Source organism: Thalassophryne amazonica, chromosome 4, assembly GCF_902500255.1.
Source record: "Thalassophryne amazonica chromosome 4, fThaAma1.1, whole genome shotgun sequence".
NCBI lineage: Eukaryota > Metazoa > Chordata > Actinopteri > Batrachoidiformes > Batrachoididae > Thalassophryne > Thalassophryne amazonica.
Window position 1 is genome coordinate 91544958 of NC_047106.1, and position 14445 is coordinate 91559402.

At 37.6% G+C, this 14445-nt stretch overlaps 1 protein-coding gene across 1 annotated transcript; it reads left to right on the forward strand.

Annotated features, from left to right (window-relative positions):
* The first annotated feature begins 3078 nt into the window (after positions 1-3078).
* LOC117508974 (extracellular calcium-sensing receptor-like) lies at positions 3079-10005 on the forward strand. Its single transcript, XM_034168800.1, has 8 exons — positions 3079-3227; positions 4917-5211; positions 5293-5582; positions 6268-6563; positions 6714-6919; positions 7021-7242; positions 7307-7430; positions 9065-10005. The coding sequence occupies exons 1-8, from the start codon at positions 3121-3123 to the stop codon at positions 10003-10005; spliced, it is 2481 nt and encodes an 826-aa protein (XP_034024691.1). The 5' UTR covers positions 3079-3120.
* The last annotated feature ends 4440 nt before the right edge of the window (positions 10006-14445 follow it).

A 14445-nucleotide genomic window follows, 5' to 3' on the forward strand; every position in this document is an offset into this window, starting at 1 on the left:
ATTACATCACTGATAGGTTACATTTAAACTTAAGACACTCCAAACATTAAGTTTACTTTTTTTTTTTTTTTTTTACTTTCTTGCAGCCCACTGACTTACTTCATAGTTTCATACTTACTTAATACATCTAATTTAATATGTTTTTTAAAATAATTTAAGCGACCTTAATTCTTTAATTTCTTTATTAAGATTGTTCCATAATTTGACACCATTTACTGCAATACTCCTTTCCTTTACTTTGGTTCTAAATCTTGGTTTTTTAAAGACTTCTATTCCTTTCAATTTATAACTACTTACTCTTTTTTCAAACATATTTTGAATGTTTGTTGGTAAAGTATTTTTATTAACTTGGTACATCGTTTGTAATATTTTCAAATCGACTAAATCATGAAATTTAAGTACCCTATACTTAATAAACAATGGATTAGATGGATCTCTAAAACCACTGTTACTAATCACTTTTAAAGCTCTTTTCTGCAAAATAAATAAAGGTTGTATATAGGTTGTATATGTTGATCCCCAGATTTCTACACAGTAAGTTAAATATGGGACAATCAATGAATCGTACAATGTTAATAAACCATAACTATTTAATGAATATTTTACTTTATGCAAAACAGCAATGGCTTTCGCTATTTTTCCTTTTATGTAATTTATGTGTGACTTCCATGTAAGATCTTCATCAATCATGACTCCTAAAAATTTCATTTCTTTTACCCTTTGTATATCCATTCCATCTATTTGTAATGACACATTATTTTTTTTCGCTCTATCATTAAACAATATGAAATTTGTCTTATTAATATTTAGTGACAATCTGTTTATATCAAACCAATGTTTAACTTTTTCCAACTCTGTATTTATCACTTGTGCTACTTCCTGTATATCTGATCCAGAGTAAAACAGCGTTGTATCATCAGCAAATAAAATGCTGCCAAGCACATTGGATACATTCACAAATCATTGATATACAAAATAAACAGTTTGGGTCCAAGTACCGATCCTTGTGGTACTCCATAAATAATGTTACACAATTCTGATTTGGTATTATTTATCTGAACAAACTGTTTTCTATTTTCTAAGTAGCTTTTTACCCACTGATGTGCAACACCTCTTATTCCATATTGTTGTAACTTGTGGAGCAATCTTAAGTGGTCTATAACATCAAAAGCCTTTTTCAGGTCAATAAAAATACTTACAAAATAATCCTTATTATCTATTGTTGTTGATATTTTCTCTATTAGTTCCATAATTGCCATAGCTGTCAAATGTTTTGTTCTGAATCCATACTGAGCATTATTTAAAATATGATGTTTCTCAATAAATTTATCCAATCTTGTTACAAAAACGTTTTCCATAATTTTAGAAAACTGTGGAAGCAATGATACTGGCCTGTAATTAGAAAAAATATGTTTGTTTCCATTTTTATATAATGGGACTACCTTAGCAATTTTCATTTCATCTGGAAAAACCCCAGTTGACAGAGACAGATTACAAATATAAGTAAATGGTTCAATAACAATTTCTATTATACTTTTTACAGTCACCATGTCTAAATCTTCATGGTCAGTTGATCTTTTGCTTACACAGTTTTTTACAATATTTCTTATTTCATCTTTTCCACATTGTCCAGGAAAATACTATTGACCGTATTTACCAATGTACATAATTTATCTTCTATTATTGGTTTATTTCCCACCAGACTTGACCCTACATTTGAAAAATAATCATTAAACCCATTTGCAACTTCTTTTATATCATATATCTCTTTATTTTCCTTAACAAAGTAATTTGGAATAGTTTCTTTCGTTCCATCACTATCAATCACACTTTTTATAATTCCCCATGTTACCCTCATATTATCTTTACTCTTATTTACTTTTTCACTGTAATAATCTTTTTTTGTTTCCTAATTATTGTTAATAGTTTATTTTTATATTTTTTATATTTATGTTCTGATTCCTTTGTTTGCAATTTTAAAAAGCACCTGTATAAACAGTTTTTCTTTGCACAAGCATTTTTTATTCCCTTTGTCAGCCATGGTTTATTTACTCTTTTCTTACTAATTTCAATTAATTTACAATTTGTATTGTAAGATTTCATCAATATTTTCATAAATGAGTTATATACTACATTAACATCACTGACATAAACTTCTTCCCAGTTTTGATTTTTAAGGTCATATTTTAATGCCTCTAAGGCTTTTACTGACTTATCTCTTTTAAAGTTTATATCAGTTTTTTTGTTGTACCTATTTTTAGATTTAAATATTGAAAAAATTGGTAAATGGTCGCTAATATCTGTCATGAAGATCCCATTCTTGATAATCTCATCTGTTCTGTTTGTAAATATATTATCAATTACCGTTGCACTTTGCGATGTAATTCTGGTTGGTTTTGTTATCAAGGGGAATAACCCCAAACTATACATTGAATTCACAAAATCACTTAATCTTTGGCAGCTGGAGCTTTCTATGTTAATATTAAAGTCCCCACACATAAAAAGCATTTTGTTTTTAATTTGATGGAATAATTCAATTATTTTATCTGTAAATTAAACGAGTTTTCCCATGCAAGACAATAACACACTAAAAGACAATGCAACACACTTTTACTTGCAGGACAGGGAATGCTACACTGACAACTACAAGAAGCCAGGTGTCTTGAATTCAAAGGAGACATTTTCACACATTTTACATTTTGTGAACAAATATTAAAAACAGAAACATGTGATTTAAGTCAGAAGAGATATGATAGGCTAATCCAAACACAGGTAGGACCAGGAAGCGAATCTGAGGGTCCTGACACTGTTGATGATGTCTCATACACAAATGATGCAAAGTAGGAGGGGAGTGTTTTTCTGACAAGCTATAAACTGAGAAAACAGTGTCGCCCGTGAGAGATGCTTCATGAACAACCAGAAGAGATGTGGTCCATAATTTTTTGTGTTGGCTTTAGCTTGACTGTAAATTTATTTGCAATGTCCTCTAACTTTAACTTGGATGAATATACTGAGGATAAACTGAAAGAAAGGACTGGACATTTGGAGGAAAGAATTAATGCTGGGGCTTCATCTATGAGGTGTAAGCTCCAGGGTTCTGCTCGACAATCTGCGTTCTCAATGGATGGTGACTATGTTATTGGAGGTGTTTTCTCCATTCACATCAACATGCACACTGTGAAACACAATTACATCAGCAAACCTAATCCTGTACAGTGCAAAGGGAGGTTAGTAACATGCAGAAGTGGGGTTTGAAGTTGTTACAATGTGTAAACAAAAATGGTTTTAAGACTTGCTGCCTGGATTAAAATTATTTGCATTGAATTGAACTTAATTGTATTGTTTCATTTAAACCAAAATCAACTTTTGGCCATCCATACTATGTCCATTTTTATAAAGGTGATTAAAATAATGTAAAATTTCAATATTTCCTATGGGATCACAATGGATCTATTTTGCAATTGTGTTCACAAACTGAGGTTAAAACCTGACCTTTTCTTTTGTGTTGAACTTAATTGTGTTGCTCTCATAAAACTAACCACATTTATATATATATATATATATATATATATGTGTGTGTGTGTGTGTGTGTGTGTGTGTGTGTGTGTGATCTTTCTGATAATTACACCAAACTTGTATAAACTTTGATTAAAAAAAACATAATTTAAAAAATTCCAACTACCATAATTTATGTATATGTACGCGTGCGGGAATAAGCCTGAAAATGAGATGCATGCTGTATTTTATGTTTGAAGAAAAAAGTTAAACTAAGCTGAAAAAACTGAGCAGGTGAATAAAGATTATAGCAATGAATGTACGATAATATTGGATGTCGGTGAACAGATTGAAGGATACTTAATGTAGAAAAATTAGGGGAATTTAAAAGCTAGTAGAAATACAGTTAAAATTCAAATTTCATTGCATTCATCATGGACATGTCATCATTGCAGTTTAAATGAAAAAAAGTCTGACTAAATATTCATAAAACTGTAGCCATTGCATCCTATGTGACAATGACATTAGAAGCAAAAGTCCTTTCGGCTGCTCCCTTGTTTGCACTCGGGGTCACCACAGCAAATCCAAGGTGGATCTGCATGTTGAATTGGCACAAGTTTTACGCCGGGTGCCCTTCCTGACGCAACTCCACATTACATGGAGAAATGTGGCAGGGGTAGGATTTGAACCTGGAGCCTTCTGAACTGAAACCAAGCACATTAACCACTTGGCCACCACCCCTGCCCAAGAAAAATTATTACATTTCTGAATTCACCATTGGTGTATGTGATACATGACACTGGCAGTACTGAGGAGAACTGAGTATTTGTCCCAGTGAGATATGAGTAACTGATAACTGAAGGGGAAGAAAGTGTCAAAGTACTAAAAGAAAGAAAGGAAATAAATGAAATAGCTAATCATGGCATGGTATATTTAATGTATGTATATATGTGTGTTATAATGACTTATGTCTATAAATGTTTTCACAAACGGGGAGGTGATGGTCTAGTAGTTAAGCGTTAAACCAGAGGATCCTCTGTTCAAAACCCATCAAGACTGGAAAATCACTAAGTGCCCTGGGTAAGGTCCTCAGTCTCTGAATTGCTCACAGTGTGTAGTGAGTACCTTGCATGGCAGCACCCTGACATTGGTGTGTGAGTGTGAATGGGTGAATGAGAGGCATAACTGTAAAACGCTTTGAGTGTCTGATGCAGATGGAAAAGTGCTATATAAATGCAGTCCATTTACAAACATTTTTTTAAAGAAATCATGAACACACCCTCAAATCAGTTTAGGAATGATATGTTCCAGGTCTGTTGTCTTGGATTACAAATTTTGTATCTGTCAGTTGCTGTCAGTTATTGTCATTAACAACTGTCTTTCTTCATTATGGGTTTGTAATGATTTGTGTCTGTGTGCAGCATTGACTCCCGTGAACTGAGGTTCTCACGAGCAATGGTCTTTGCCATTGAGGAGATTAACAATAGCACAGAGCTGCTGCCGGGCATCAGGCTCGGATACCAGATCCATGATTCATGTGCTTCAGTTCCAGTGGCAATCCAAGTGGCATTCCAGCTTTCAAATGGCCTGGACATGATGTTTGACACAGGCGACAAATGCTCACAATCTGGTATGATGATGGGTGTTGTTGGTGAGTCTGGTTCCACGCCATCCATCAGCATGTCACGGGTCATCGGGGCCTTTGACATTCCTCAAGTAATTTTGGGGGGTGGTTTCAGAAAAGTCAGCAAGTTTTGATTTTCTGACAGTTCTTTTGACTTTTTTTTTTGTCTTTAGGTGAGCCACTATGCAACTTGTGCATGTTTGTCTGATAAGCAGCAGTACCCAACTTTCTTCAGAACAATCCCCAGTGACCAGTTCCAGGCTGATGCTCTTGCCAAACTGGTGAAACACTTTGGGTGGTCGTGGATAGGTGCCATCCGCTCTGATTCTGATTATGGTAATAATGGCATGGCGACTTTCCTACATGCAGCACAAAAAGAGAGAATCTGTGTAGAATATTCAGAATCATTTGATCGGACGAACCCACTGAGCAGGATTAAGCAAGTGGCTGATGTTATCCGCAGGTTTGTAGCAATTTATTCATTTTAGTGATCTTTTGATGATTGTTAATGACAAGAATGTGTGACACATCTACTCAGCATAATTCATACTTCAGTGCAAAACATTAATCACGTAGCAGGTTGATCCTCATTCCAAGACAATGTTTAGGTTTCCATTGATACACAAGTGAAATATCATAGGATTCTTAACCGAGTGAGAGGTCTGTACAGGGAAATATAAGACCAAGGTGTTGACAGTATGGACCAAGCACTATCCCTGATATCCCTGCACAGACCAAGCAAGCAAGGTTAATAATTATTTTTTTTTTATATATGGCTATTACTTGTATATATATAAACACGCAAACTGGCAGCACTTCCCAAATATGCTGCTGACAGTGTTGGGCTCATTCACTTTCTTCACTTCCACCAGCTTAATAGATTGTCCGGTCATTAGCTGGTAAGCTTTCAATCAATTTTGTTGTTGTTGTTATTGTTGTTTTCCAATGCTGGTTAGATAATTATGGAGTACCTTCATGTCTGACGTGGTTTTTCTAATCGTGTTTTTAGTTTCCTCGTTTGTAACGAAAATACACGATGCGTTCCAATTGTCATCATAACCAGTCTGATATGTGAAACTATCTGACGAGTGCGCAGCGTCACAGCCATATGATAAAATATATGATATCCCACAATGCTGTATTTCCAGGTCTACAGCTGTGGTGATTGTGGCATTTGTGTCTTATGGTGAAATGAGGATCTTGCTGGAGGAGTTGGCACAACAGCCGTCTCCACGTCGTCAGTGGATAGCCAGTGAATCATGGGTAACTGACCCAAATGTACTGCAGTTTGATTTCTGTGTTGGAACAATTGGATTTGGGATTCAGCAATCTGTAATCCCAGGCCTGAGAGACTTCCTACTTGATCTGTCTCCCACTAAAGTTGCTGCCTCTCCTGTGCTTACTGAATTCTGGGAGGATGCATTCAAGTGTCACCTAGGACAAGGTAAGAAATTTTTGATGTTTTATAATATCAGTTGCTGCTCCCAATGGGGTCCTGTTTTGACTGAAACACATCACATTACTACAAAATAAAAGTGTTAATGAGACTCACTGTTAAAGCTAAAAACACCTTCATGTTGTCTTGTATTTGTAGGCACTGCCAAAGATGAGAGTGCATGTGATGGAAGCCAAAATATCCAGACACTCCAAAGCCCGTACACTGATACGTCTCAGCTGCGAATCACTAACATGGTGTATAAAGCTGTTTATGCCATAGCACATGGCATTCACAACACAGTGTGTCAGCAAACGAATTCCACAACCCAGTGTGACAAATTTACCAAGATAAAGTATACACAGGTCGAAATGCACATGTGCAAAATTTGCCTCTTGTGAAGTAAAATGTTCCTATTTTACATTTCTTGTCAAGTCTTCATATTGACATTTTTTATTCCACACAGCTTCTCAGTCATCTAAAGAAAGTAAAGTTCTCTCAAAATGGTTATCATGTCTCATTTGACATCAACGGGGATCCAGTGGCTGTATATGAGCTGGTGAACTGGCAGAAAAACAAGAACGGCAGCACTGAGCTGGTGACAGTAGGGCTGTATGATGCATCTCTACCAGCAGGCCAGGAGTTCCGTATCACCAAGAAAATCACCTGGCTGGATGGTGGAAACCAAGTAAGAGCACAATAAAGTTAGGTGACAGAGAGTAGCGTGGCACTGATTCTTATCTTTGTGCCAGGTACCTGTGTCAGTGTGCACGGACAGCTGTCCTCCAGGAACCCGTAAAGTGCTGCAGAAAGGCAAACCTGTTTGCTGCTACGACTGTACACCGTGTCCTGAAGGGGAGATTAGTAATACCACAGGTAATATTTCCCATTTAGGCATTGATAAGGGTCCCTTCACACATAACATGAAATTGGGAAAAAGAAGCAGAAACTGGCCAAAAGTACACAACAACAAAACAAAATATTCCACCTGCTGTCGGGAGGACACATGGTCAGACAGTCGTGCACAATACTGCAGGGACGATTCATGCATGCTTGAGTTTGCGCGCACGAACACAGTGCGAATACATGGAAAGTCATGCACACAGCAGCGGAACAAAAACCCCCCACAATTTAGTGTACTTAATTCCTGTTATAAAGAGCAGACTTAGGCTCTGCCTAGATGTACACCAGGAAGTCCTGAAATGACATGGATTACTGTTCTCCCTTTTATGTTTTTACATGAATTTCCTGATAGAATAGAATAGAATTTATTATTATCATTGTACATGACACCATAAAAAAATACTGTGCATGACAATGAAATTAAAAACACTCTCTTAAAAGCACATTTAAAATAAATAAATAGAATAATAAATAACCCTAAAAATTCTACATAAAACCTAGTTAAAACACTCAATCACAACCATAAAATGGCAGGTCCAGCAGCATTCAGTGCACAAATAGCTCTTCCCACAAAGCTATTTTTAAGTCTGTTTGTTCTGGCCTTAAGTGTCCTGTATCGTCTGCCTGATGGCAGCAATTCAAACAAATAGTATCCAGGATGGGAGGGGTCTCTGATTATAGTCCTTGCCTTCCTGAGACAACAACTTGTACCGTATACAGTTCCTCTAATGAAGGCAAGAGACAACCAGTGATCTTCTGGGCTGTGGTGACGACCCTCTGGAGAGCTTTCCTGTCTGTGACTGTGCAGCTGGAAAACCACACACACACAGCGCTTGTCTCATGAAGACATCGGCCGGGCTCTCATCTCATGAAGAGCCAGCTCCTATCTCATGAAGAGCCGGCTCTCGACTCATGAAGAGCCAGTGTCGCAGGCCGAATGGGCCGCCCCTAAAAATTGGTCCGCCTTTTGTATCTGCGCATGTGTCATATCTGAGATGGACTCTCTTCACGAAAAGCAATCAAATGGATGAATGGTATTACTGTATTAACCATCAGATGATAAAGGTAAAACCTCTTAAATCATTTTAAAGTCAGTTTTAAGCAGAAACGAGGCGAAATTCCATGACGCTTTGAAATGTCTGACGTGCAGTGAACGCATTAGCTAGCAGCTCATTTAGCCGTGGTTTTATGATGAAATAATGCTGAATTTGTCTGGAAATGATTGTTGTACAAAAGCTTCAGATATCTGACGCTGAGACAGATGATGACTGGAGTGCAGTTTGAAGCAGAAACAAGGTGTTAATCCGTGAACCGTGTCATCAGGGGGGACTGATTTTTAGGGGGACCATTCGGTTGGAGACACTGGCTCTCATCTCATGAAGAGCCGGTTCCCGTGTCATGAGAGCACTCGCTGTCTTTCGGCCACTGGTGTGCGCGAATGGTTGTGGCGATAGCTGTACCAGGCATTTGAGGTGGCTCAGATTTTTCACAAGTGTCATGCAATTCCTCCTTCGTGTGCCAGTTGGCTTCAGTCGTGTTATGTGTGAAGGGGCCTTAAGGTATATGTAATGGAAGACTTGTGTTAATGCTACTTTTCCTTTTTCCAGACTCCCCTGATTGTTTCCGTTGCCCTTCTGAGCTCTGGCCTGGTGCAAAGAGAGACATTTGTCTGCCCAAGCCTGTTGAGTTTCTTTCCTTTGATGAAGTCCTGGGAATCATCCTGGCCACATTCTCAGTTGGTGGTGCCTGTCTTGCTGTTATAACAGCAGCTATTTTCTTCCATCACCGGACAACAGCAATCGTCAGGGCCAACAACTCTGAGCTGAGCTTCCTGTTGCTCTTCTCTCTTGTCCTGTGTTTCTTATGTTCTTTAACTTTCATTGGGGCGCCCTCTGAGTGGTCCTGTGTGCTGCGACACACAGCATTTGGGATTACTTTTGTCCTCTGTATTTCTTGTGTCCTTGGGAAAACTATTGTGGTTCTCATGGCGTTCAGGGCCACGCTACCAGGGAGTGATGTCATGAAATGGTTTGGTCCACTTCAACAAATAATGGCTGTAATTTCTTTCACCTTCATTCAAGTTTTGATATGCACTATTTGGCTAGTTCTCAATCCCCCCTTCCCGATTAAAAACCTGACAACATATAAGGACAGAATAATCCTGGAGTGTGCATTGGGCTCAGCTGCAGGGTTCTGGGCTGTACTTGGTTACATCGGACTTCTGGCCGTCTTTTGCTTTGTGTTAGCTGTCCTAGCCCGTAAACTACCTGATAATTTTAATGAGGCCAAATTGATCACTTTTAGCATGTTGATATTCTGTGCAGTCTGGATCACTTTTATCCCAGCATATGTCAGTTCTCCTGGGAAGTTCACCGTAGCTGTGGAGATATTTGCTATTTTGGCTTCCAGTTTTGGACTGATACTGTGTATATTTGTTCCAAAGTGTTTTATCATATTATTTAAGCCAGAAAAGAACAATAAGAAAAACATAATGCCCCGAAATCCCAGGAATGTACACGAAAAAAGAGAAATTCTTGAAATTGCTTGAGTTGATAACAGTCCACTGAATTAAGTTTGCCCAAATTAAGATAGCAACTTGTTGTGAATATTTAGGGAATAACCCTGTTGTGTCTGATGATTTGCGGACGTTCTTGCTGGTTATACGGTCGCAAATTGAGCTTTACCAACGACGCGTTAGTGGAGCCGGTAAAAAGGAGTTTTATGGTCAAACGGATATTTGCGACCGTAATCCAGCATGAACATCTGCAAGCCATCAGACACAAGGGAGTTATTCCCATTCTAATCCAATGCCATCATTTGCACGGTTTATTTTTCTGTAGGTAATTGGGTCTGCAAGGCTTACCGTCGAGGCAGTGCCGCTCCAACAGCGTTCAGGGCGCAGAGTAATCCATAGAATATGAAAATCCATCAAATGTGAAATGATAATTCTGTATCAGAATCCACATCAATACATTCATATGGTATCTTAAATTTACCCATTTCGACATCATCATTGGTACACGACTTTCTCTCGCTCTCAGCGCCATTATTGACATCTGTGTAGAAGCATGCATGGCCGGTCAGTGCGCAGAGTAATACATTAAAAGTGAAACGGTCAAATATTTTGCGACCTTACACCTGATATTATATGGTCTGAAATCTCACGCGATTAACCAATCAGATTTGCAGAAGAAAAAATGCAATTGGATTAGAATGCTTGCATTAGTTTATTTTCTATACCTGCTGACTCCAGTCAAGGCTCACGGGGACTGCCTCTTCCAGCAGTCATAGGGCATGACTGGCATTCTGTCCACATATAGCCACATATGGACGGACAAACACATTCACAAACACACATGCAATTATTTGTTAATTTATATCAACCTAATTCATTTGTTCCCAACTGAAGTGCTTTATTTGGTTGGTGCAACAGTTCTCTTTTCTCTTTGACTAGACGTTGTTAAGATTTAACTATATTTTATGAAAAAAAAAATTCTAACCCATATAATAATAATAAAGATGATAGTTATTCTTCCAAGAACTTCTAACATTTTCATACAGTTAACAGATACAATGCATAGGGTTATTTTCAGTGGAAACCACATTTAATATCATTGCTATTGCATTTTATGGTTTCTAGTTAATCTCATCTTAACCTCTTAAACCCTAGAGTCCCCAAATTTGGGGACTTGCCCTGTTTTGGAACATATGAACACTCATAACTAACCAATGCTGACACCTACATACAGTTATTATGCATCAAAATGTCAAGCGAAGACTCCTCTACAAAAGTATCCACTTCAATCACATATCAACTAACCACAGCTGAAACGCCAAGCAAATAAAGACATAAATTGGAATTCATTTTTTGGGAAAAAAAAACAAAACTCATTTACTCCTACCAAGTATTATTTACTTTCTTTTTTTTTTTTTTTTTGCATCCACAATATCCCCTAGGACCTGTTTTTTAGCTGATCCACACTTTTGCATTTTTGACCTTGTACAAGCTGAGAAATAAATCATAATTATGGGTATGTGATTCTGGTGAAATAGGCTCTAGGGGTTAATTAAATCTGTCATTATGCACTCACTGTTGATAAAATGTTTTAGTGAAGATAACGTTTGAAAATATTTTTGTCACATGTTGAAAATGCTTTGGTGGTGCATTTAGACTGGTATTTAAAAGTAAATTAGTGTAAATTACAAAATAAAAAATAGTTGTCTCATATTTTGTGATTACTATTTGATGAATAAAAGTGAATTCATTGTAACCCCAGACCCACGTTAAATAGTTTAGGATAAGCCAGAAACATGGACCAGTTGCTAGGTTCGGCAGGGTTACAACAGGGAACTAAGGTGAGTGTGGAATGAAATGGCTGGAGGCAGGAAATGAGCAAGAACAATGCTTATTATTTTATAGAAAAGTATAAACAAAAAACAGCATACAATAACTTCAATTAATAACACTAACAGCAATAACAATAAAGTCCAAATATCCCCAGTCCAATTGAGCTCAAGAATCAATTAGTCAGTTTAGTCTATGCTTAATAAAAATACAATACATCAGTGTGGAACATTACAGGTGATTACATTACAATGTGTACATTAGTGTGGAACGTCACCTCATTGTGGTGGAAGGAGCTGAAGCTTTTTCCTAAAATTCAACATGGCCACCAAAATGCCTAAAATATTATCTGGAAGAACCCTATCAGACTTACATGCATATTATTTTTCATGAATTTGTAATGATAATAGCCAGTGAACATAATTCAGTTGGTTGGATGCCACAGCAGTACGCCATTGGTGTTCAAATCCAATACAGCCGATGGGGACCACCATGCTTTTGGAAAATAGCTGCAATTGTGTTTATAACTTTACATACACTGGCACAATTTTTGATTTTTTTTGTTTGTTTGTTTGTTTTTTACCATTTTTCAGAGAATATGAATGACAACACAAAAACCTTTTGTTCACTCATGGTTAGTGGTTGTGTGAAGCCATTCATTGTCAAACAACTGTGTTTATTCTTTTAAAATCACAATGACAACAGAAACAACCCAAATGACCCTGATCAAAAGTTTACATACTCTGGTGATTATGGCCTGATAGCATCCGCACAAGTTGACACAAACAGGTTTGAATGGTTACCAAAGGTAACCATCCTCACCTGTGATATGTTTGCTTGTAATCAGTGTTTGTATAAAAGGTTAGTGAGTTTCTGGGCTCCTGACTGATCCTTGCAACTTTCAACAATGCTGCACTGACATTTCTGGTTTCTAGGTCATGTGGAAAGCAAATGAAATGTCAAAGAATCTGTAGGAAAAGGTAATTGAACAGTTTAAAACAGGAAAGGGATGTAAAATAAATCCAAGAACCTAAGAATGCCAATTAGTAGTGTTCAAACTCTAAGAAGTGGAAAATGAGGGAAACCAAACCATAGCCAGGTAGACCGATAGAACTGCCAGGAAAATTGCTCTGGATGTATAGACAAACCCATCTGAAATACAGGACTCTCTGAAAAAGATAAAGTTGTGTGGCTGTTTCAAGATGCATAATAAGGAGGCACTTGAAGAAAAATGGGCTGCATGGTCGAGTCACCAGATGAAAGCCATTACTCCGCAAATGCCACAAATGATCCCACTCACAATACACCAAACAGCACAGAGGACAAACTCATTTGGAATGATAAGACCAAAATTGAAATTTTGGCCACAACCATAAATGTTATATTTGGAAATGAGTCAACAAGGCCTTTGATGAAAGGTACACCATTCACACTGTGAAACATGGAGGTGGATCACTGATGATTTGGGAATGTGTGAGCTACAAAGGCACAGGAAACTTGGTCAAAAATGATGGCGGGATGAATGCAGCATGTTATCAGAAAATACTGGAGGAAAATTTGCACTCATAAGCCCATAAGCTGTGCATGGGAAATACTTAGACATTCCAGTGTGACAATGATCCAAAACTCAAGGTCAAGTCGACCTGTCATTGGCTACAGCAGAATAAAGTGAAGGTTCTGGAGTGACCATCTCAGTCTCCTGACCTCAATATCATTGTGCCACTCTGGGAGATTTCAGATGTGCAGGTCATGCAGTACAGCCCAGGAATTTACAGGAACTGGAGGCTTTCTGCCAAGAAGAATGGGCAGCTTTATCATCAGAGAAAATAAAGACCCTCATCCACAGCTACCACAATAGACTCCAAGCCGTCATTGATGATAAAGAGGGCAATACACAGTATTAAGAACTGGTGTGTGTGAACTTTTGATAAGGGTCATTTGGGTAATTTCTGTTGTCATTATGATTTAAAAAGAGTAAACAGTTGTTTGACAATGAATGGCTTCACACAACTACTAACCACGAGTGAATAAAAAGTCTGATGTTATTATTTATATTACCTGAAAAATGGGCAAAAAAAAAAAAAAAGAAAAATCAAACATTCTGCCAGGATATGTAAACTTATGAGCACAGCTGGATTCAAGATGTCTGCCTTATCCAGTCTCGGTTTGATGATTGGTAGTAGATATAGAGTCAGAACCTTTATTCTCTGCACTCAGACAGAAGATAAACATTCTGTAATAGAATCTCTTCACAGAAACTAATCTATTAAACTAGTCTATTTCAGATTCCATGAATCCATTCCACATTGAAGTCAGTGAGGAGCCCCTGACCTGGATACAGTGAATCTGTAGTTCAAAATTGACAAAGACAGTGGAGTGTGTTTTATCTTTGTGACTGCCAGATTATTCCAGTATGGCACTGACACCATTTCTCTGTAGTAAGCTACAAGGAGAGAGACAGTCATTGCAATGAAACCATCAAAGACAATGGGGATACTGCAGAAGTGGGACCCAGTGGATAACAGTCTCTTTGGGCCTACAGTATGCTGATAGACAGCATGACAACATGCTTTCTGCACTAGTTGCACAGCTGGATAGATACTGTGATCCTTTCCTCATTGGCCCAGTGGTCCAAACTATAAA